The sequence below is a fragment of the Diaphorina citri genome, unplaced genomic scaffold (assembly GCF_000475195.1).
Source record: "Diaphorina citri unplaced genomic scaffold, Diaci psyllid genome assembly version 1.1 scaffold601, whole genome shotgun sequence".
Lineage (NCBI taxonomy): Eukaryota > Metazoa > Arthropoda > Insecta > Hemiptera > Psyllidae > Diaphorina > Diaphorina citri.
The window spans coordinates 72,549-95,991 of NW_007378035.1; the positions used below are offsets into that span (position 1 = coordinate 72,549).

The window sequence follows — 23,443 nt, forward strand, 5'->3', positions numbered from 1 at the left end:
GGAGGGAGGGAGAGAGAGATTCACCTACCTCTACCTACCTAACCTACATACTTTTCATACAATTTTCCCTTTCATTACAATCGGAACCACGTTTGCTGAAGTTTTTTATCCTTTGTATGCAAACGTTTTGACTGTCCTTTCGGTCCTCGTGAAAATACTGTCTGTCCCTAATCCGCGGTGTGACAAATGTCACAATTTAGCTTCCAAATGGAAAAGTAAAACAAGAATCGTATTTTTATTTTATTTTTCACCAACCTCAGTGGTGCAGTGCTTGGCACGGTGGACTTTGAATCTGGAGGTTGGTGGTTCGAGTCCAAGTCAAGTCAGAAAATAATTTAGCGTAGTATAATAAGCGGGAAACGACATTTGTGACAAGCATTTATGCTTGCCTCTTTCCAAGAGGTTTCATAGAGGGAACGAACTGTGACTGCTAGGATAAGACCTTGCGTCCCAAAAGAGAGAAAGAAGCAGGATAGGAGAGAGCCAGCCGTTCCGAGAACAAACTTATCCACTCAGAATAAAATCCGCCACGGGCGGAAATCGGGAAACGACATTTGTGACAAGCATTTATGCCTTTTTCCAAGAGGTTTCATAGAGGGAACGAACTGTGACTGCTAGGATAAGACCTTACGTCCCGAAAGAGAGAAGGAAGCAGGATAGGAGAGAGCCAGCCGTTCCGAGAACAAACTTATCCACTCAGAATAAAATCCGCCACGGGCGGAAATCGAGCCCGCAACCTCTACCTACCTACATGCTTTTCATACAATTTTCCCTTTCATTACAATCGGAACCACGTTTGCTGGTTTTTTATCCTTTGTATGCAAACATTTTGACTGTCCTTTCGGTCCTCGTGAAAATACTGTCTGTCCCGCGGTGTTACAAATGTCACAACTTAGGTAGCTTCCAAATGGAAAAGTAAAACAAGAATCGTATTTTTATTTTATCTTTCACCAACCTCAGTGCAGTGGTGCAGTGCTTGGCACGGTGGACTTTGAATCTGGAGGTTGGTGGTTCGAGTCCAAGTCAAGTCGGAAAATTTAGCGTAGTATAATAAGTGGGAAACGACATTTGTGACAAGCATTTATGCTTAGCTTTTTCCAAGAGGTTTCATAGAGGGAACGAACTGTGACTGCTAGGATAAGACCTTACGTCCCGAAAGAGGGAAGGGAGACAGGATAGGAGAAAGCCAGCCGTTCCGAGAACAAACTTATCCACTGAGAATAAAATCCGCCCCGGGCGGAAATCGAACCCGCAACCTAGTGCTTACAAGGCAGACGCTCTTGCTTTGAACCATTTTTTTTTTTTTTTTTTTTTTTTCTAAATTTCTTCTTTTTCTTCCCTTAACCTTTTTACCTAATACTACTGTTGGTTTATGTTTCCCCTTCTAGTCAAGTTTTTAGACTTTCCCAAAGTTAGGCCTGAACCCACGGGTTCTCGGCCTCAAAAGAGGTTTTCTTCCAGAGAAGGGGTGAGAGGAGCCTTCAGAGGTTTTTTTTTTTTTTTTTTTTTTTTTTTTTTTTCAAATGGCCGTCTGGACAATCGCGTACTTCGCGCTTTTCCCAGCCTCAGGCTAATGTCAATTTGAGGAGACGGGCAGGCGCACCAAATGTAGGTTACCCCCGTCTCTAGTGACTAGAACCCCACCCCATCTCTAGTGACGGTAAATCTCTATGAAACTTCACAGAACTTTCACAAAATCCCTGCTAGTATGAAGCTTGACAAATTTGTCGATGATAAACGAATTAGGATTTCAATGAACGGGAATACAGCTGCTGGTAGTGCTGGTCTACGTCCCGAGGGACGGACCGAAATTCAATTTCACATTTTCCACTGCGAAACGTTTGAATGTTCTAGAACTTTCACAAAATCCCTGCTAGTATGAAGCTTGACAAATTTGTCGACGATAAACGAATTAGGATTTCAATGAACGGGGATACAGCTGCTGGTAGTGCTGGTCTACGTCCCGAGGGACGGACCGAAATTCAATTTCACATTTTCCACTGCGAAACGTTTGAATGTTCTTTTTTTTACTATATAGGTAGCTATCTACTATATAGTCATGATAGTCAAACACGAGAAAATGGAGTACCTACCCAATTTCAGTTTCAGCTTTTAGATGGAGAGTAGGTACATAGGTATGTACTAGGTATACATAATTATGTACATGTGTACTTACTATGTATACCATTGTACCTATTACCTATCCCATAACCCACAGTCAGCAAATTGTTAGCTAATACCTACATAATGGTATGGGAAAATGGTTAAGAACATACTCATAAAGGATGAAAAAATATGAATTTATGTATGTACCTACGATGTACATGTAGGAAGGAAAACAAGGAGGGACTGAAGAAAAAGAGATGTTGAGTTGAGTTAAGTTGAGAGAGGGGAAAGAAAGGGAAAGTGAAAAAGGGAGGGAGAAAGAGAGAGAGAGAGTGATAAAGGGAAGGAGAAAGGAAAGAGTGAGAAAAGGGAGGGAAAAAGAGAGAAAGGTGAAAAGGGAATTCAGAAAGTACTCATGCATTAAGTGATTTCATGAGAGCTTAACTGGAAATTTCTTTCCCATTAAGTCAGGGTTGTCCAACCTGTGGGTTGAGGTCCTCCGCGTTTTGTGGCCCGCACTTTCGAAATGTGTGGCCCGAAGCAAAAGGCTCTGAAATTTAGCTTCACATCAAAGTTTCGTCTCTTTCAATTTCATCAATATTTTGTTTCCAAACTTTAGCACACACTTATCGAAAAATTGTTCAGGTTTGTATAGGTTGGTATACCTACTACCTGCCTAATAAGAGGCACCTATTAATTTCGTACCTCATAATATGTACGAAATTATAATATGTAAGATGTAAGTACCTACATACCTATAAATTCAGCTGATTGATAATAAAACCAAGGTAATATCTACACAATGATGGTGTTTTTTTTTAATCTCAGTTGGGAATCAAATCACGGACCTTCTAAATGGCCAAAAAATTGGACCGAAGTGCCCCTCATATTCTTTCCCCTTTGGGCCATAAGTTTGGACACTCCTCTGTTATTCATTAATTCATATTAGACTAAACGAGAAGGTACGCTTGTAAATACGTAGAAAGTCGAAAGCGTATGCAGACTTGCAGGGCCGTATCCAGGATTTTGCTGGAAACCTTGATCAGCACCTTACAAAGTCTTTGATATGTAAATCGGTCTACGACTACACTACAATATGCAGACAAAACGATATTAAGGAAGCAATCAGCCAGTCCTAAGATTAAACCGAGAAGCAATGTAAAACTTACACACATAATGAGCTCTTGAAAATATAAAAAAGGTGATCAAGGTGCATAGAAAAGAACAACTAGTTACCTAGTTATCTCCATAGAAAAGGATACAACAAGAATACATATGTAACAAACATAAGCAATGAAAATGCATTTCATTTTCATTACTTACTTGTTGCTCAGGAGAGAGAGAGAGGGAGTGAGAGCTACAAAAAGACAAATAGAAAGAGATATAGAGAGGGGATGAAGAGAAACACAAAGGGAGATAAAGGCAGAGAGAACAGGCGTGAAAAAGAGAGGAGAAGAGGAAGAAATAGAGGACGAAAAAGGAAAAGCGAAAGACAGGGAGGGAGGGAGAGAAACGAAAGAGTACAAAGAAAAAGAGAAAAACTCAGGTAGGAGGGAAGCAAGAGATAATAGAATAGGTATTCAGAGGAGAAGAGAATAGAAAAGGTACTGAGAGGAGAGGAAGAAAGAATAGAAGAAGAGAAGGTATTCAGAGAGGAAGAGAAAGTACTCCAGAGCATCAAAGAAAAACACAAGCAATCAATAATGCCCGAGTCAATACAGTGGGAAACATTCAAGATGCAACAATAGACATCATCAACAAGAGAAAAATACTAGAAAACACACACACAAATGGAAGAACAACACACAAACCATTAGGGCAAGAACAACAAGAATAGAACAAACAGAAATATACAACAAGAAGTACACGAACAATGATAAATAATAACCTAATAACAACCATATTACCCGCACCAATCAAAACAAATAACCCAAACAATAACACCGTTTGTTTATTTTCGCGTTAAAAGTGAACGGCAAAGCAATCAATTTGTTTCCGAAACATTTAAAAACAACACCCGGTTCCCCCATATTCAATCTTCGTCGAAATAACGGAGAGCCAAACCGAAGGCAAATTGCCAACCAATGCCAAACTCAAAATTATTAATAGCAATAGTAGTAATGATAATAATAATAATAATAATAATAAATTTGGTTATGGGAAGAAAACAGAGGTACAAAAATGATTGATTTTTCCAATATTTTTCCATATTTCCCCGTCCGCGCCCCCCTATTTCGCTCCGCGAAGCTACCAAGTTTTTCCTCAAGCTTTCCGTTTTATTTTCACTATTAAAAAAGGGTAACCAAAGTGGTGACCCCGACGTGGTGAAAAAGGGCTCCTCCGTAAGGGTCCCAAAAAACAACTTCCTTTTTTTATGACACCCATCCACACTATTTCCTCCGTTAAAAATTCCTCAGAGCCGGTACTCGAACAGCGATCCTTCCGATTGCAAACCCAGTATACTGACCGCGTCTATGTTCTAATGAAAGAAAACACATTATTCTGACCACGGCGCACGGCCACAAAAGAAAATACATTAATCTTCCATATTAAAATTTCCTGCAACCTTCAGGCAGATGTGAGTAAACATTAGTATTAGATTAACTAGAATCTAGATACATTCACGTGCAAAAATTCCGGAAGATATTGGCTTTGGATCTTTTTACAATATCAATAAAAATTTCCTTTAAAATGGGACCAACTAGAAAATCAAAAACGGTATATTAACGGTAACGGTATAAAAAAATATGTATTGTACCATGGTAAACCCATAAAATACACGAGACCTTGTTTAGACTGCTGGGGTAAAGGGACTTTTTAGTCTCATTCGAGCAGGATAAACAAGGTCTTAACGGTAACGGTATAAAAAATTATGTATTGTACCATGGTAAACCCATAAAATACACGAGACTTTGTTTAGACTGCTGGGGTAAAGGGACTTTTTAGTCTCATTCGAGCAGGATAAACAAGGTATATTCTATTCTATTCTATTTTGAAGACAGTAACGTAAGCTTTTAATTGGTAACACAGTCGCGTAACTAGGTTGCGGGCTCGATTCCCGCCCCGGGCTAATTTTATCCTTAACAGAGAAGTTTCGTTCTCTCATAGGCTAGCTTTCTCCTATCCTGTGTTCCTTTCCTTCTCTCTCCACTTTCGGGATGATACGACCTCAGCAGTTAGAGTACCCTCTATCCAAACTCCACATGAAAAAAAAATGTAAACCATACCGAAATTTTTGCTGTCGAGTGTAGTATGAAAAAAAGACTTGGATTCATTAGTCGATTATTAGAAAGAGCATTTTTCATGGCAAAATGTGGAATATCGAATTGCAAGACCTTTCGCTCCGAGCGAAAAACAAATGGACATAAATGGAACCCCTGATGTGACGGCAACAACACGACAAGACGCGAAAACTTATCATTATCAAAGGCAGTAATTTACGTGGATTTGTATTGAAAACGTGTAGGTATCCGAATTATCGTTCCGATTGTCCTGAAAGCCCGAAATCGAAGAGAGAGGGAAGACAGGATATAAAAAAGCCAGCCGTTCCGAGAACGAACCTCATCTGTATAGGATAAATTCCGCCCCGGGCGGGAATCAAATCCACCTCCTAGCGCTTACAAGGCAGACGCGCTACTTTCCAAGCTAACTAGGCTGGCTCAAGTTAAAATTAATGTAACAGAAATTCAATAAACCTTCTGTTTAAAGGCAAATGAATTTCGTACCAAGCCCAGCTTAGCACTTTATGTCTGGTCTTGGACCGATAAACATGGACCAATAGGGTCGCGCTAATTCCAAACATATGGCCAATAACATGTTCCCAACATTACAAACTGCTAACAGACTATATATATCACAGTAACATAGTAATACATAGTTATGTATGTATATAACTATGTATATCACATGATTCGTATGCCATTTGGGCTCTGCTGCTTGTATCTTTTTCACAATTGAGAACTTATTTTGAATGTAAAGCTGCATTATAACAGCTCGTTGTTGTGTGTACCATGGTGCAAAATTTCCATACGCTAATGCTTCGAACGAGGGTATTTACAAGCCGATCTGATGACCAATAAGAAAGTTATGAGGTTTTCAAATGTTGAAGGTTTAAATGGCCCACCCGTTCTAAGACCACCTCCACTGGTTCTTTCAGCAAGTAGGTATATCCCAGGGGTGCCCAACCTTTTTAGAGGAAGATCGACTTAAATTTTCAATACAGTCTTGCGATCGACTTACCTAATGTGAGACTGATCTGCCGAAAGTTCTTTTTTAAATGCCACTTACAAAGTCCATAAAACTAATTGAAAATGAACTTCTGGCGATTTTTTTCTCCCTTGTTATTTTTAACATTATGTTCCTTTATCATGATTTTTTGCCGCGATCGACTTGAAATCAGTCCGCGATCGACCGGTTGGGCACCCCTGGTATATCCGAATGTGTCTTTTGAACCTACGTAAAATATATAAAGCGTATCTACGTAGGATAACGTACCATGCTATCATGTATGCAAACATGCTACAAATTCGACTAGGCACGTGATGAGATTCTAAATAGGGGCGTAATTCGTAGCAATATAAACCCATAACCCAATGAGGTGTATTGTTCATACTGTTCATATCTAGCCGAACGAATATTAGAACTGAGTTCACATTTCTGATATTTTGTACTTTTCTAGACGTGAGCTTCTTGAGGAACCTAGGGTACCTACCTACTCTATCCATTTATTTATTTAAATTTTATTTTTACACAATGAAGGAGTTGCAATGGGGAAAATATTATTAATAACAAAAGATCGATTCCTACGTAAAAAGTTGTCAAAAATCCAAATCTGAGGTCAAAATTAAAAAAAGTAACTTTAAAAGGTCGAAAATTTAATTTTTAATTGCCGTTCTAATGAAAAAGTTCGAAGAGTTGTGACGTCAGATTTCACAAGTGAGTGGTGGGCCAAGCAACCTCCTTGGCCGAGTGGGTATCACATTTGGCTTGCACGCAGGAGGCCCGGGTTCGATTCCCGGCGGGGGTCGCAGTTTTTTGGGCTCCGTGCTTGGAGTTCGGGGTGCACTCGGCCTCGTGAGGACAATGGAGCAGTTGCAGTTGGGTAAAAATTATGAATAAAAGGTCGATTCCTACGTAAAAAGTTGTGAAAAATCCAAATCTGAAGCTCCCTAATTCCTCTTTCCTTCTCCTTCCCCCCCTCCTCTCTCTCCTTTTCCATTCTCGTTTCTTTTTACTCTCTCTTTCCTCATTCCCCTCCTCCCTCTTCATTGCTCCATCATCGCCATTCATCATTCTCCTTCCTTTTTTTTAGTCTCTCCATCCACGAAAGTTTGAAATGAAAATCACTAGATTCACTAGTGTAGATGTTTAATAATAATAATAATGAAGGAGTTGCAAATGGGAAAATATTATTAATACCAGGTCGATTCCTACCTAAATAGTTGTGAAAAATCCAAATCTGGGTGCAAAATTCCGAAAAAGTAACCTTAAAAGGTCGAAAATTCAATTTTTAATTGCCGTTCTAATGAAAAAGTTCAAAGAGTTGTTTGTGACAACTATTATTGTTACTCCTGCCTACCTTTTATAATTCTTCTTCTTCTTCTTCTTCTTCTTCTTCTTCTTCTTCTTCTTCTTCTTCTTCTTCTTCTTTCTTCTCCTCCTCCTTTCTTTCTCTCCCTCTCTGCTTTCTCCTCCTCCTTTCTTTCTCTCCCTCTCTGCTTTCTCCTCCTCCTCCTTTCTTTCTCTCCCTCTCTGCTTTCTCCTCCTCCTTTCTTTCTCTCCCTTTCTGCTTTCTCCTCCTCCTCCTCCTTTCTTTCTTTCTCTCCCTCTCTGCTTTCTCCTCCTCCTTTTACTTTCCTTAATTTTCGACTTCTACTTTTCATTTCTATCCTATTTGGGTTAATAACTTTCATACCTATGTACAGTTGTACACCTACATTATAATAATTATGGAGGTAGGTATTTGGTATTTCACAAGTTAACGTTATGAAATCCTCTTTCTTACCAGCTAAACATTCTAACCAAGCTTTGCTTTTTTTTCTTGTTGTTCTTGTTGTTGTTGTTCTTCTAACCCGAAAACTATGTTCACTGGAAAGTTTTGGCAACACATTACACAAGTACTCCACCAGTGTATGAGAAAGCAGGAGGCATTTATAGAAGGAAGAGGAAGAGCTTCCATTTATTTTTATTTTTTTTTTTTTTTAGACCACAAAAAGAATATCTTAATAACACAAATTGATGAAAATTCTTACTGATTGAATAATGACTATTAGGGTTTCAAGTGTATTTTATAACTGAACTTAGACTCGAACCAACAACCTCCGGATCCGAAGTCGATCGCTTTTAACCACTACACCACTGAGTGACAATAATATAAATGTTGAGAGCTTCCAACTTTTCTCTCTCCTTCCTTTACCTCTCTTCCTTTCTCTCCATTTTTTTTTTTTTTTTTTTAAAAACACCAAAGGTTTGCAATCCATTTTATAACTGAACTTGGACTCGAACCAACAACCTCCCGATCCGAAGTCGATCGCTTTTAACCACTACACCACTGAGTGACAATAAAATAAATGTTGAGAGCTTCCAACTTTTCTCTCTCCTTCCTTTACCCCTCTCCCTTTCTCTCCATTTTTTTTTTTTTAGAAAACACCAAAGTTTGCAATCTGCAGACAGTCATGATCTGTCAGCATTCGACAGCAAGTTTGAAAGCTCCTCCAAACAGAGGAAAAAAATTCTTCTCTGAATTTTCCATCTGTCAAATCTCTTTCTCGCATAACTAGGATGAGCAGAAACAAATGGGTAACGGGAGAGAGGAGGAGGAGAAGAAAAAGGAAGAAAAAGAAGCGGAAGGAGAAGAAGGAGAAGAAGAGCAAGAGGAAGGAGTAGGAGAAAAAGGAGAAGAAGAAGAGCAGGAGCAAGAGAAAAATGAAAACGAGAAAGAGAAGAAAAGGAAGGGAAGGAGAAGGAGGAGAGAGAAGAAAAAGGGAGTAGAAGATGATGAAGGAGAAACAGAAGGAATAGGAAGAAAAAAGAGGAGAAGAAAAAGAAGCGGAAGGAGAAGGAGAAAAAGGAGAAGAAGAAGAGCAGGAGCAAGAGAAAAATGAAAACGAGAAAGAGAAGAAAAGGAAGGGAAGGAGAAGGAGGAGAAAGAAAAAGGGAGTAGAAGATGATGAAGGAGAAACAGAAGGAATAGGAAGAAAAAAGAGGAGAAGAAAAAGAAGCGGAAGGAGAAGAAGAGCAAGAGAAAGGAGTAGGAGAAAAAGAAGAAGAAGAAGAAGAGCAGGAGCAAGAGAAAAATGAAAACGAGAAAGAGAAGAAAAGGGAGGGAAGGAGAAGGAGGAGAAGAAGAAAAAGAAAAGGAAGAAGGAAGAGGAAGAGAAGCAGGAGTTCGAAGAGAAGAAGTATGTAGGAAAGAGGAAAAACTAATGCTTTTTTCCGTTTCGTATTATGTCAGGAGTTCGAAGAGAAGAAGTATGTAGGAAAGAGGAAAAACTAATGCTTTTTTCCGTTTCGTATTATGTTAGGAGTTCGAAGAGAAGAAGTATGTAGGAAAGAGGAAAAACTAATGCTTTTTTCCGTCTCGTATTATGTACCTATGTTGTTTCAGAGCAGTGTAAATATTTTTACAACCCGAAAACTATGTTCACTGGAAAGTTTTGGCAACACATCGTATTATGTACCTATGTTGTTTCAGAGCAGTGTAAATATTTTTACAACCCGAAAACTATGTTCACTGGAAAGTTTTGGCAACACATTACACAAGCACTCCACCAGTGTATGAGAAAGCAGGAGGCATTTATACAGGATGGTCTCATCAACGTGTGTCCACCTTCGCGTACGTGTCATACACAAAAAGGCCACTCCGCGGCTTAGGTGTAAGGGCAAACAGTACTAAAGGATGTGAGCTTCTACGAATCTTGTGAGCGAGTGGTTAAGAGTATCAACAACAAAAAGCCCACTCCGCGGCTTAGGTGTAAGGGCAAACAGTACTAAAGGATGTGAGCTTCTACGAATCTTGTGAGCGAGTGGTTAAGAGTATCAACCATAAAAAGCTCACTCCGAGGCTTAGGTGTAAGGGCAAACAGTCCTAAAGGATGGTAGCTCCTACGCATTTACTATTACATTTCATACACAAAAAGCCCACTCCGCGGCTTAGGTGTAAGGGCAAACAGCCCTAAAGGATGGTAGCTTCTACGCATTTACTATTACATTTCATACACAAAAAGCTCACTCCGCGGCTTAGGTGTAAGGGCAAACAGCCCTAAAGGATGGTAGCTCCTACGCATTTACTATTACATTTCATACACAAAAAGCTCACTCCGCGGCTTAGGTGTAGGGGCAAACAGTCCTAAAGGATGGGAGCTTCTACGAATCTTGTGAGCGAGTGGTTAAGAGTATCAACCCGGAGGTGCTGGGTTCACACATGGTCGACGCCGTCGATCGATGTAGACTGAGACCGTACACTGCCTCGACAACATGGATTTACCTCGTCGATCAACGGCGTCGACCATGTGTGGACACAGCTTAAGTGGTTATGGTTCGCTCTTCGCCCATTTCAGTCTGCACTTTTTTTTCCTTTCTTTTTTTTACTTTCTATTTTTCATTAAAATTTTCTTGTAGGAGTGCTATAATACCCAATTTTAAATCGGCATACTGTCGGAAAATGTGAATGACCTCGAAGAAAATGAAATGGGGAGGTACAAAATCCCTTATTTTTCCTTCTCACCCTGGTTTCATCAGTAAAAATATTGTTATAAATTTTCACAAAGTTGCCTTCTTTGTGTACCTAACCTAATGTCACTTTGAACAGGAATACAGGAAGAGGAGGAGGCGGAAAGGAGGAGAGAGAGGAAAGGGAAAGAGGGGAGGTGGGAGAGGGGCGAGAAAGTTTCGCCAAAGTTTCCCCTACTCAAGTTGAGTTTTGCCTTGTATACCTTTCAGAACCTGAACTAACAAGCAGTCAGTGTCAGTGTTTGTAGCTGGTTATGAGAAGTTATTAGAAGGGTACAAAGTTAGGAGAGAGTTTTCATGGGGTTAGTAGGCGTCCATAGCCGAGCCCTGACTTCCCAACCTAGCCCCGACCCAAGAGAAAATAAACAAACCATGCTAATGAATAGAAGGCTCATGTACCACAGCCTCGACTCTTGCTAAAAATTAACATGTTTTCCAAATTTCATCAAAATCAGACCTGCAGACCGTTTGGGAGTTATAACCGAACAATTTTTTTTTAAAGGGTCCATAAGGGCCCCTCCCCCCAAGGCCCTCATTTGTTTATTACAATAATAATGTGTAATTTTCTTTTATTTTCATTTTTTCATTGAAAGAAAAAAAAAATATATATACAAAATACCTACATTTAAGTCAAAACGGAAGTGCTTACCTCTTAAAAGCTTAAACTGTTTTCATTTTACAAAATAAGCGTAGGTAGGTAATATCACTTCTTTTCTTTCTTCTTGCCTCCTCCTCCTCCTCCTTCTTCTTGTTCTTCTTCTTTTTCTTTTAGCTTTGTAATTTGCCTAATCCTGTTTAGAACCTCGTGGAATGAAGAGAAGAGGAAGGAAGAAGGGGAACACTCAGATTACTCAGAAATAACAAAAAGGGGGAAAAGGCTTTCGGGAGGAGCATTTAAGATTTTCCCAACTTTTGCGAATCCTTTTATGTGTGGCCTTTTTTTTCGGGGAGGAAGAAAAAGAGAGGAAGGGAAAGATACAAAGAGAAAGGGAAAATGAGAGAATAGGGAGGGAGAGAAATAGAAGGGAAGAGAAAGGAAGAGGAGGAGGGAAAGGAAGATAGAGGGAGGGACAAAGAAAGAGACAGGGTGAGAGAGAGTGAGAAAGAGAGAGAGGGGGAGAAAGAGAGAGAGAGAGAGAGAGATGGAAGAATATAGCGAAAGGAAGGGAAATTTAGCTTACTCCATTTTCTCTTTGGCACAATCAAGAATTTGAGAGGCTAAATCGTTATTCTACAATTTAAGTGTTCCCCAGTCTCAGCAATTTTCCTACATTCCGGTGCGGCGGTAACTCATTCTATGTAGGAACAATTTTGTTTTTCCCTTCTTCATTTTCTTCTTCTCTTTACTTTTTAATTCTTCTCCTTCTTCTTTTTAATTCTGTTTTTTCATTTTCTTTACTACCTGAGTAACTTTTCTCCTGAGAACTGGAAAATTTTGAAACAAACGTTCAACATACCTACCCTACTTTTCTCATTACTAGAATTTTTGATTTTTTTTTTTTTTTAATTTGTTTGTTTATTTATTTGCCTCACTTTGTTTGATCAAGAAATTACTTCCCCCGTCCGTTTTTCCATCTTTGATAGAGTCCAGAGGTTTTCAATAGCTAAATAGTTACACATAGTTAATATAGTGGAGTTTATAAACTAAACACTTTAACTAGCAGAAAATATTAGATGAAAAGGGGAAACTAGCACAAAATATAGATGAAAAAATTGGTTAAAAGCTTTGTAAAACGTTTTCTCTGCAAGGAAAACCCCCAAAACCCTTTTCTTTTCAAGTTTTGCCCAAATTGGTCGGACTAAAATGTAATGAGACGAAAATTTCTGAACTCCACTTTTCCGATCAATTAACTTTATCTGTTGATGATTACCCAGTTTTCCCTTTGGTGGTGTATTTTCATAATCTCTATTTTCGTCTTCTTCTTTTTCCCTGATCTCCAGAAAATGCCATAATTTTTCTTCTTCTTCTCCTTTTCGTCTCCTTCTTTTTCCCTGATCTCCAGAAAATGCCATAATTTTTCTTCTTCTTCTCCTATTTTTCTTCTTTTCCTTAATCTTCTTCTCCTCCTCTTCCGCCTCCTCCTTTTCTGTTCTTCTTTTCTTTCTCCTCCTTCTTCTCCATTTCTTTTCATTTTCAGAAAATGCCATAATATATTTCGTTTCCTCCCTTTGGATATTTTAATAAAAAGGCTAAAAGGAGAAGATATTGCTTTTTCTTCTTTTCCTTAATCTTCTTCTCCTCCTCTTCCGCCTCCTCCTTTTCTGTTCTTCTTTTCTTTCTCCTCCTTCTTCTTCATTTCTTTTCATTTTCAGAAAATGCCATAATATATTTCGTTTCCTCCCTTTGGATATTTTAATAAAAAGGCTAAAAGGAGACTCCTCTTTTTCTTCTTTTCCTTAATCTTCTTCTCCTCCTCTTCCGCCTCCTCCTTTTCTGTTCTTCTTTTCTTTCTCCTCCTCCTTCTTCATTTCTTTTCATTTTCAGAAAATGCCATAATATATTTCGTTTCCTCCCTTTGGATATTTTAATAAAAAGGCTAAAAGGAGAAGATATTAGATCTAGGGAATTTATTTTTTAAGTATTTTCATAGGCTTTGAAGTTGCTCGCGCAAAAATCCTTTAAAGGGGAATAAAAAGTATCATATAAAAAAAGTTGAAAGTTTTAATCTTTGAAAACATTTTCCTTTATACGGGGTCCTCTTTTGGTTAAAGATTATTCTAAAGAATTTTGGTCAAAGAATATTAAAAAGACTTTTAGTTAAAGAATATTCAAAAGAATTTTGGTTAGTGAATATCCATATGAATTTTGTTAAAAGAATATTCAAAATAATTTTGGTTAAAGAATATTCAAAAGAATTTTGATTGTGTTGCGGTTAGTGAATATCCATATGAATTTTGTTAAAAGAATATTCAAAATAATTTTGGTTAAAGAATATTCAAAAGAATTTTGATTTTTGATTGTGTTGAGCATACTTTAGTACTTGTCACAAATGCCGTTTCGCACTTTACTTTTTTAATAGTGTATGTAAAACATATAAATATTTATTTATTAATGAGGTCATTCACATTTTCTGATTGGGAATTAATCAATTTCGGCAGTGCTGGGGGAAAAATATAATGAGCTAAAAAATAATAATAATATAAAAAAAATGTAAGTACATATCATGTGTCTGTCTGCACCATGGTGCAGACAGCCAATTCAAATAATGAAAATGGAATGGTACAAGGAAAAATAATTTAGAGGGGGAATAATAATAAATAGTAATAATAATATCTAATAATAATAATAATGTAGGTAATTAATGTGTTTCGACATCCCTCTCATATTTTTACTCATTTAATAAGTTTCGTAGTAACGTAATTTATTTTCGAACGAGAATATTTCTCCTCTCCCCTCTTCTTCCTCCTCCTCCCCCTTATCCCCCTCTTCCCTCAGGTTTCATTCGAGTTTTGAAATGCACTGTTGCATTCAGGAGTAATTCATTTTTTATGTCCAACTTTTTTAAAGCAAAAAAGAACTAATACGAAAAGCGATTCTATTTCGTTCTTTTTCCTACAGTTCGAAAAATAAAGTTTGCCAACTTTAGTTGATTTTTTTTTTCTTTTTTCGTATACTTATTATACAGTTAGAAGAGGAAAAAATAATGTGATTTTCCGTCAGCATCAGAAAGTGGATTTCTTCTCCACAAGTTTTCCGGAAAGTTCTTTTTTCCCATTGCATTTTTTGCATTTCATTTTGAAAAAATAAACATAAAAAAGATGTGGTTTCCAGTAAAAACCATCTAATCTAAATCCCTACGTACCAATATGACGTATTTTATCATAGAATTTCTATGTCATTATATATGACGTATTCTAACATAGAATTTCTAAGTCGTTATTTGTGGTGAAGCTAATGGTCTTAAAAACAGTTAGCGCTGTTACGTAGCTAATGACTGTCTGAGCTTTAGATGGTCTCTAATAAATTAGAAGAGGAATTGAAGAGTCCTTAGGCCAGCCACTACCTAACAGGTACACCTGATGGTGAGTGGCTGGCCTTAGGAATAACTGTTGTGTTGACCACGAATGCTTGTCACAAATGACGGTCCACCTTCAATACATATTTGGATTTGAACCACCAACCTACATATGTAAAATCCATTATACTAACCACCAGCATGTTCTCTTTGCTTAGGATGTTCTTTTTACGTGTATCGTCAAATTGAAGATTGCTTAGGATGTTCTTTTCAAGTTTATCATCAAATTGAAGAGCACTTGGGGTCTCAGGATGTTCTTTTGACATATACATATCACCGAATTGAAGAGCGCTTAGGATGTTCCAAATTTATCATCAAATTGAAGAGCACTTGGGGTCTCAGGATGTTCTTTTGACATATACATATCACCGAATTGAAGAGCGCTTAGGATGTTCAAACGCCACGTACATGAGCGCGCAGTACACGCATGCGTACAGGCACGGTTCGCTTGGATCGGCGCGCGGGATGTATAACGGGATGTCGACTCTCTTTCTTTCTCTCTCTCTCCTCTCTCTCTTTCCTTCTCTCTTTTTCATTATATTAATTTTTTGTCCGCTCTCTCCCCCCTTGCTCTATCTTGGCCCTTCTCCTTTTCTTACTAATAAATAATATGTATGTAATTGAACAATTCACATCTCTTTTTAGCCCGTCCTTCCTTTATTATTACGATAGTGATAAAAAAAGGTATAAGGGACGGGCTATTGTATTCGCTTCGGTGTCGTCTGTCACTCTGTCCCCATAGAAGGATTTATCCAAACCTAGTCGACCTATATATCAAATTAAAGGTCTTTTTACCAGGAACACGAAAGTTGTGGTGCAAATTTTGTCCAGAAAACTATAAAGCCAAAAAAACTGGTTTTTGGGGGATTTTTTTCACATTTACTCACACAAATGAGCTCTGATCTTGAAATTTGTCGCGACCGCGACGACCAAAAGGTATAAGGGACGGGCTATTGTATTCGCTTCGGTGTCGTCTGTCACTCTGTCCCCATGGAAGGATTTATCCAAAACTAGTCGACCTATATATCAAATTAAAGGTCTTTTTACCAGGAACACGAAAGTTGTGGTGCAAATTTTGTCCAGAAAACTATAAAGCCAAAAAACCAAAAAAACTGGTTTTTGGGGGATTTTTTTCACATTTACTCACACAAATGAGCTCTGAATCTGATCTTGAAATTTGTCGCGACGACCTATGAACTCCAAGCGAGAAAGTTTTAGATAACACTTCAGTCGTTATTTTAAGACCGGTTTCAATGCAATTTGCACATGGGTAATTTTGAATTTATTATTTTTTTTTTATAATTAGTTTCACAATAGTCTTAATACTAAATTTCACATTGATAGTATGTCTTAATTTTTGATCACTTCAGAAACTTCAGCATTATATGATTTTCAAATAACTTATGTCATTAGTCATTACACACCAAATAAAGTTCGTTCTAGGACCGGCTGGCTTTCTCCTATCCTGTCTTACTTCTCTCTTCATTTTCGGGACGATAAGACCTCAGTAGTTACAGTTCCCTCTATCAAACCTCTTGAAAAACAATTTTTGAAAAAACTTGAAAAAGAAAGTGTTACAATACAACGGACTTACCATTTTAAATGCAATTTGCACATAGGTAATTTTGAATTTATTATTTTTTTTTATAATTAGTTTCACAATAGTCTTAATACTAAATTTCACAATGATAGTATGTCTTAATTTTTGATCACTTCAGAAACTTCAGCATTATATGATTTTCAAATAACTTATGTCATTACACACCCAATAAAGTTCGTTCTAAGACCGGCTGGCTTTCTCCTATCCTGTCTTACTTCTCTCTTCGTTTTCGGGACAATAAGACCTCAGTAGTTACGGTTCCCTCTATCAAACCTCTTGAAAAACAATTTTTGAAAAAACTTGAAAAAGAAAGTGTTACAATACAACGGACTTACCATTTTACTCACTGAAATCATCTGAGTAAGTAGTTGATAATAGAGTCTGAGTTTACCATACCGATTTTTGCTCACATCAGCTTCCATATTAATTCCTAGAACACAGGCATACAGGCAATGAATCAATCTTCACAGGTAAAATATTTCTTCCATCCATCTTTGATAGAGTCCAGAGGTTTTCAATAGCTAAATAGTTACACATAGTTAATATAGTGGAGTTTATAAACTAAGCACTTTAACTAGCAGAAAATATTAGATGAAAAGGGGAAGCTAGCACAAAATATGATGAAAAAAATTGGTTAAAAGCTTTGTAAAACGTTTTCTCTGCAAGGAAAACCCCCAAAACCCTTTTCTTTTCAAGTTTTGCCCAAATTGGTATTTTGTTTCAGAGGGTTATCTCCCAAGATGCTAGCAACATCACGCTCAGACCATCTGACAGACTTAGGTCTGACCTTATCTGTCAGATATTCATGTGTGGCGGAAAAATCTTGAGACCTAGGTATGTCAGACCGTCTGTGAGTATATTCTATTCTACATTATAAAACACATCAAATTTAAATAAAATCCAACTATTTAAATCAAAAAATCGTAATCAGCATCACGCTCAGACCATCTGACAGACTTAGGTCTGACCTTATCTGTCAGATATTCATGTGTGGCGGAAAAATCTTGAGACCTAGGTATGTCAGACCGTCTGTGAGTATATTCTATTCTACATTATAAAACACATCAAATTTAAATAAAATCCAACTATTTAAATCAAAAAATCGTCGAGTTAAAAGTATTCGTACTTTGTTTGTTGATTCATTCAACAACAATTTGATTACTTCTTCTTTTGTTATAACTTCTGTTCTGAAACTTTTTTCCCGAACTTTTCCCGAACTTAAAGTTGTTTCCTGTGAAAAAAGGTCACATGCAATAATTACCAATGATTTGATTGTAGATATAGATACCCTGTCTTAGTTATTTGTTTCTAAATGTTTCTGGGTCATATGTATTTGTAATTACTTCTTGAAGGTTACACGAGAAATTATAAAAAAATCGTCGAGTTGAAAGTATTCGTACTGTGTTTGTTGATTCATTCAACAACAATTTGATTACTTCTTCTTTTGTTATAACGTCTGTTCTGAAACTTTTTTCCCGAACTTAAAGTTTGTTGTTGTTTCCTGTGAAAAAAGCTCACATGCAATAATTACCAATGATTTGATTGTAGATACCTTGTCTTAGTTATTTGTTTCTAAATGTTTCTGGGTCATATGTATTTGTAATTACTTCTTGAAGGTTACACGAGAAATTATTAAAATTGAATAAATTAGCCCATTTCGCCTTTCGAAATGGAATTGCTTGCTAAGTTAGAGTGTCTAACTCTTGGGGAATAGAGCGTCTGCCTTGCAAGGTCGTAGGTCCGGTTTTAGAGCTGGGGGGGACTTCGTCCCAAACTAGTAAGGTTCGTTCTCCGAACAGCTGGCTTTCTCCTATCCTGTCTTCCTTTTCTCTTCGATTTCGGAACGATAAGACCACCGTTACAGTCCTCATAGCGACCTGTGCCGGCATGGTAGGTACACATTGGAAGCTGGATTATTGAGATATATTTAGAAAATCCTACAGTACTGCAGTGAGCACCAAAGTTGTTATAAAATAACACAAAGAAACGGCATTTATTAAATTTATTTCCATTCATTTTTCTTACGTCACTGTATGACTTCTAAAAGGTTGCTGACATACATATTGCAGCAACGTGTTAGTATAGAACACATTGCACTCATTGCAGAGACCTCAATCCGTATTTCCCAACCGATCTCATGATTTTAGTTCGCTCACATGGAAAAAAGTACAGTCCCCCGTCCGTCTGTCTGTTGGAAAATTAAGTTTTTTTTTGCCTCGTGATTATTCACACTTCAATTCCCCGCGAGTTAATTTTTAATGAGGTTTAGAAATGTGAGAATTCGTGGAAGCAGGGAAGCAACGCCTGGGACTTTGGGGCGAGAATGCAATCGGTCATACCCCATACCACTAATATCGGGTATGACCTACATCTACATTCCACTATACGATATTATCTACCTTATACCTATGACCTACCACCATACGGTATTACCTACACACGACTACTTATACGGTAATACTTACATTATTCCTACATAGTGCTACACTCTCCTAAAAGTGGTACATGGTTGGGTTGGATGGCAGAGATTGATAATCCCGCCTTTTATTAAATTTGATGTACTTTATATATACCGTATTGTATGACCTATCTGGTATGACCTACATCTACATACCACTAAACGGTATTATCTACATTATACCTATGACCTACCACCATACGGTATTACCTACAAACGACTACTTATACGGTAATACTTACATTATTCCTACATAGTGGTACACTCTCCTATGAGTGGTACATGGTTGGGTTGGATGGCAGAGATTGATAATCCCGCCTTTTATTAAATTTGATGTACTTTATATATACCGTATTGTATGAATAGATCAGTTGCGCTTACTTGTGTGATGTTTCAAAGTCATAGAGCAGGAAAAATGAGGACCAACGGAATTTTTCTTTTTCTTCTACGACTTCTAGATACCGAGATAAATCGATTTAAATAATACCGATAAATCGTAAAGTTTGACGTCACGACATATGCTCCCGTAGGCGATGACGTCATAACTCATGACTCCCGCTTCGTTTGTTTGTGCGCAAGCGTTTCTGCGCATTTTGACATTAAGTAGACTTTAGAGGTATCTTAATGATGTTGACGTACCTACTTCATTTATTTATTTATTTAGACTCTTTATTCGTTATATCAATGTACACAAATAGAAGAAATTACAAACAAAAGGCGAAATTATTGCCTGGGATAATATCTACCATTCAACCCTGGGGGGAAAATATTGAAAAAAAACTCCCCCCGTTCATTCAATCACTAAAGTTTTCCCGGAAAGGGGGTATTGTGCAAATGTGCACTCTAATAAATTCAAGAGCATAGCATAGAAAGTTGATAGCAGCTGATTATCATGCAACAATGGACGTCGTTTATAAGGGGAAATATTGAAAAAAACTCCCCCCGTTAATTCAATCACTAAAGTTTTCCCGGAAAGGGGGTAATGTGCAAATGTGCACTCTAATAAATTCAAGAGCATAGCATAGAAAGTTGATAGCAGCTGATTATCATGCAACAATGGACGTCGTTTATTTACAGCACTTTCCTGTGCTTCATTTACAGGAAAAAGGGAGGCAATCACGTCGCACAGAGCACATGAGATTAACGAAACGAAATCAAAATGAAGAAAGAAAAGAAGAAAGTAGACAAAACAAGTTACAAGAAGTGAGAAGGAAAAGAAATAAGAAGTACATAAAAAAGAGGAGAAAAGAAAAAAAAGGAAAAGAAAGGAGAAGGAACAAAAAAAGAGGAGGAGGAAGAAGAAGAAGAAGAAGAAGAAAGAAGGAATAGAAAGGAAAACGAGAAAAAGAACAAACTAAGAAAAACGAAAAGGAAGGAAGAAAAGAAATAGCAAGAAGAGAGGAAGAAGAGGAAATAAGAAAGAAAGAAAAGGAAGAAGAAGAAGAGTAAAGAAAATAGAAAGTCCTCCTAGAAAGTAACAACAAAGGTCTTAGAGGACAGGATGGAAGAAAGGCAGCCGTTCCGAGAACGAACCTATAAACATATCAGTCTTATAAACTTACAGAGGTGAGCTCCTCTCAAAGATAAATAATTAAAGAGAGAGGGATAGAGAGAGAGGCGTACAGAGGGAAAAAGAAACCACAATCTGTGACATGAAAAAAAAAAAAAAAAAAAAAAAAGAAGGGACGTTGCAATAATTGCATTTTGTCCTTTTTACTTTCCTTATCCTATAGGAAGGAAAGTAATGTAATCGGGTCAAAATTTCGATGGTCAGTTTTATTGCATTTTGTCCTTTTTACGTCTGTTGCAATTGCAACAATAATAAGTTTACTTTTTCATTGAGGTTTCTTCTTACTTCTTCTAATTCTTCTCCTCCTTCTTTTTCTTCCTCTCCTCTTCCCACGTCTACTCCTTTTTCTTCTACTCCTTTCTCTTCTTCTTCTTATCCTCCTCCTCCTCCTCCTTCTCCTACAACTTCTACTCCTTTTTATTCTTCTTCTTCTCCTCCTCCTTCTTCTTTTTCTTCTTTACCTCCTCCTACTACTATGCTCCTCCTCATACTTCTTCCTTTTCTTCTTCGACTCCTCCTCTTCCTCCTTCTTTTTTTCCTTCTCTTCCTCTTATTTTTTTCTCCGTCCCGTAAACAACAGTCTCATTGTTTTTAGTAATGCACGTACGTCGTGCAGCGTGCACGCTTGCTTTTAACACGTACTTGCAACTCTTGTAAAGACTTATTGGCTGTTTAAGAATGCTTTGTTCCCACGGACCATAAAAAAACTTGGGAGTTTTCAAAAAGATGTGGTTTAACTCTCACTCTCTCTCTCTCTCTCTCTCTCTCTCTCTCTCTCTCTTTCCTCCTTCTCCTCCCCTCGTAACACTTCACAATGTACGCGCAACACGGGAAGTACATGAGCGACATGCCTATGATCACGTAGAACAGGAACGCCACGTACATGAGCGCGCAGTACACGCATGCGTACAGGCACGGTTCGCTTGGATCGGCGCGCGGGATGTATAACGGGATGTCGAACGTGTTCTGAGGGTGGCTGTAGCGGTAGATTCGAGACACCCAGTCCAGACTGCTCTGGCTTTTGGGCACCAAAGGGATTATGTTAACGGCTAGGAAGAGGAAGTGTAAAAGATGAGATTACTAATTGGGGGAGAGATCTTGATATATACATATCTAATAAATATCAATTTAAAAAAAAAATCGTAAAAAAAGCACTGAATGGAAAGGACTGAAATACACCAAAGACTTTATTCACCCTCAATTGCAAAATAAAATGCCTCCACTATATACATATCTAATAAATATCAATTTAAAAAAATCGTAAAAAAAGCACTGAATGGAAAGGACTGAAATACACCAAAGACTTTATTCACCCTCAATTGCAAAATAAAATGCCTCCCTTCTTTAATAACTGAAAATACCTAAAATACATAGTTTCCCAAATAGATACCTACCTAATGGAATGAATAAACATATCTTACCTGCGATCATAGCAAAAATGACGACGAAAAAAACGCGAAGTATCCTTTTCAGCGTCCGCTGGAAACGGGTCAATATCGCGTTGCTCGCATGCGAGCGCTCGAAAGTCTCGAATATATCCACAATGTCCATATACTTGTCCATGTTCCATCGCATGAAGAACAAGTCCAAGAGGCAAATATACACGCAAAGAACTTCGTAAAGTCGCTCGCAGAATTCACCCAAATCGTTGACGGCAAAGAGAACCAGACTGGCAGTGATGCTAACGCTATATACGCCGAGAAGGGACAGGACTGCACCAGAGTAGACGCGGTGCCAGGAGTTCTTTCGCGGATCGCGGTAGAAGTTGGGAAGGCAGAGGAGGCCACAGAGGTGCATATAGTGCATGTATGTGCGGAGTATGTGGGAGTTCTGGTGTGGCAAACTTTGCGTGATGAACTGCAGAGGAGGCCACAGAGGTGCATATAGTGCATGTATGTGCGGAGTATGTGGGAGTTCTGGTGTGGCAAACTTTGCGTGATGAACTGCATCCAGAGGCGAACGCACGATGCAACTTTCTGGGCAACGTATAAAAATAGATAAAGAAATGCAATTAAGGAGCGCGGTAGCGCTCCGCCCCGCCAAGTCAAGAAAGTTTGACCGCGCTACTAGAGATATTATACGAAAAATCTACTGGTGGATTTCACCAACACAAACAATATGGTTCGTCAGACTAATCGACCGTTAGTGATTATGCGCCATTTTTTCAAAATTCTGTTTCACCATTCAAATTCTCCTATTAATTAAGGCAACGAGAGAAATTTTGATGGTTGATGGCTCATTTTTTTTCTCGTGAGTGGTAGGTGTGCCTTTTCATATTTTCAAGGCCCCCAAAGGGCTCCCAAGATGCTAGCAGCATCACGCTCAGACCATCTGACAGACCTAGTTTTGACCTTATCTGTTAGATATTCATGTGTGGCGGAAAAATCTTGAGACCAAAGTACATATGTCAGACCGTCTGTGAGGATATTATATTCTACATTATAAAACACATCAAATTTAAATAAAATCCAACTATTTAAATCAAAAAATCGTCGAGTTGAAAGTATTCGTACTTTGTTTGTTGATTCATTCAACAACAATTTTATTACTTCTTCTTTTGTTATAACGTCTTAAAGTTTGTTGTTGTTTCCTGTGAAAAAAGCTCACATGCAATAATTACCAATGATTTGATTGTAGATACCCTGTCTTAGTTATTTGTTTCTAAATGTTTCTGGGTCATATGTATTTGTAATTACTTCTTGAAGGTTACACGAGAAATTATTAAAATTGAATAAATTAGCCCATTTCGCCTTTCAAAATGGAATTGCTTACTAAGTTAGAGCGTCTACCTCTTGGGGAATCGAGCGTCTACCTCTTGGGGAATAGAGCGTCTACCTTGCAAGGTCGTAGGTCCGGTTTTAGAGCTGGGGGGGACTTCGTCCCAAACTAGTAAGGTTCGTTCTCCGAACAGCTGGCCTTTCTCCTATCCTGTCTTCCTTCTCTCTTCGATTTCGGAACGATAA

General features: G+C 38.0%; 1 protein-coding gene across 1 annotated transcript in view; it reads right to left on the minus strand.

Annotated features, from left to right (window-relative positions):
* The window catches only part of LOC103510458, a 41,859-nt gene extending 19,531 nt beyond the window's left edge, over positions 1-22,328 (minus strand). Inside the window, exon 1 of the mRNA XM_026824494.1 lies at positions 21,902-22,328. Within this exon, the coding sequence (XP_026680295.1) occupies positions 21,902-22,286 (385 nt within the window). The 5' untranslated portion in view covers positions 22,287-22,328. The remainder of the gene's footprint in view (positions 1-21,901) is intronic.
* Positions 22,329-23,443: the final 1,115 nt, after the last annotated feature.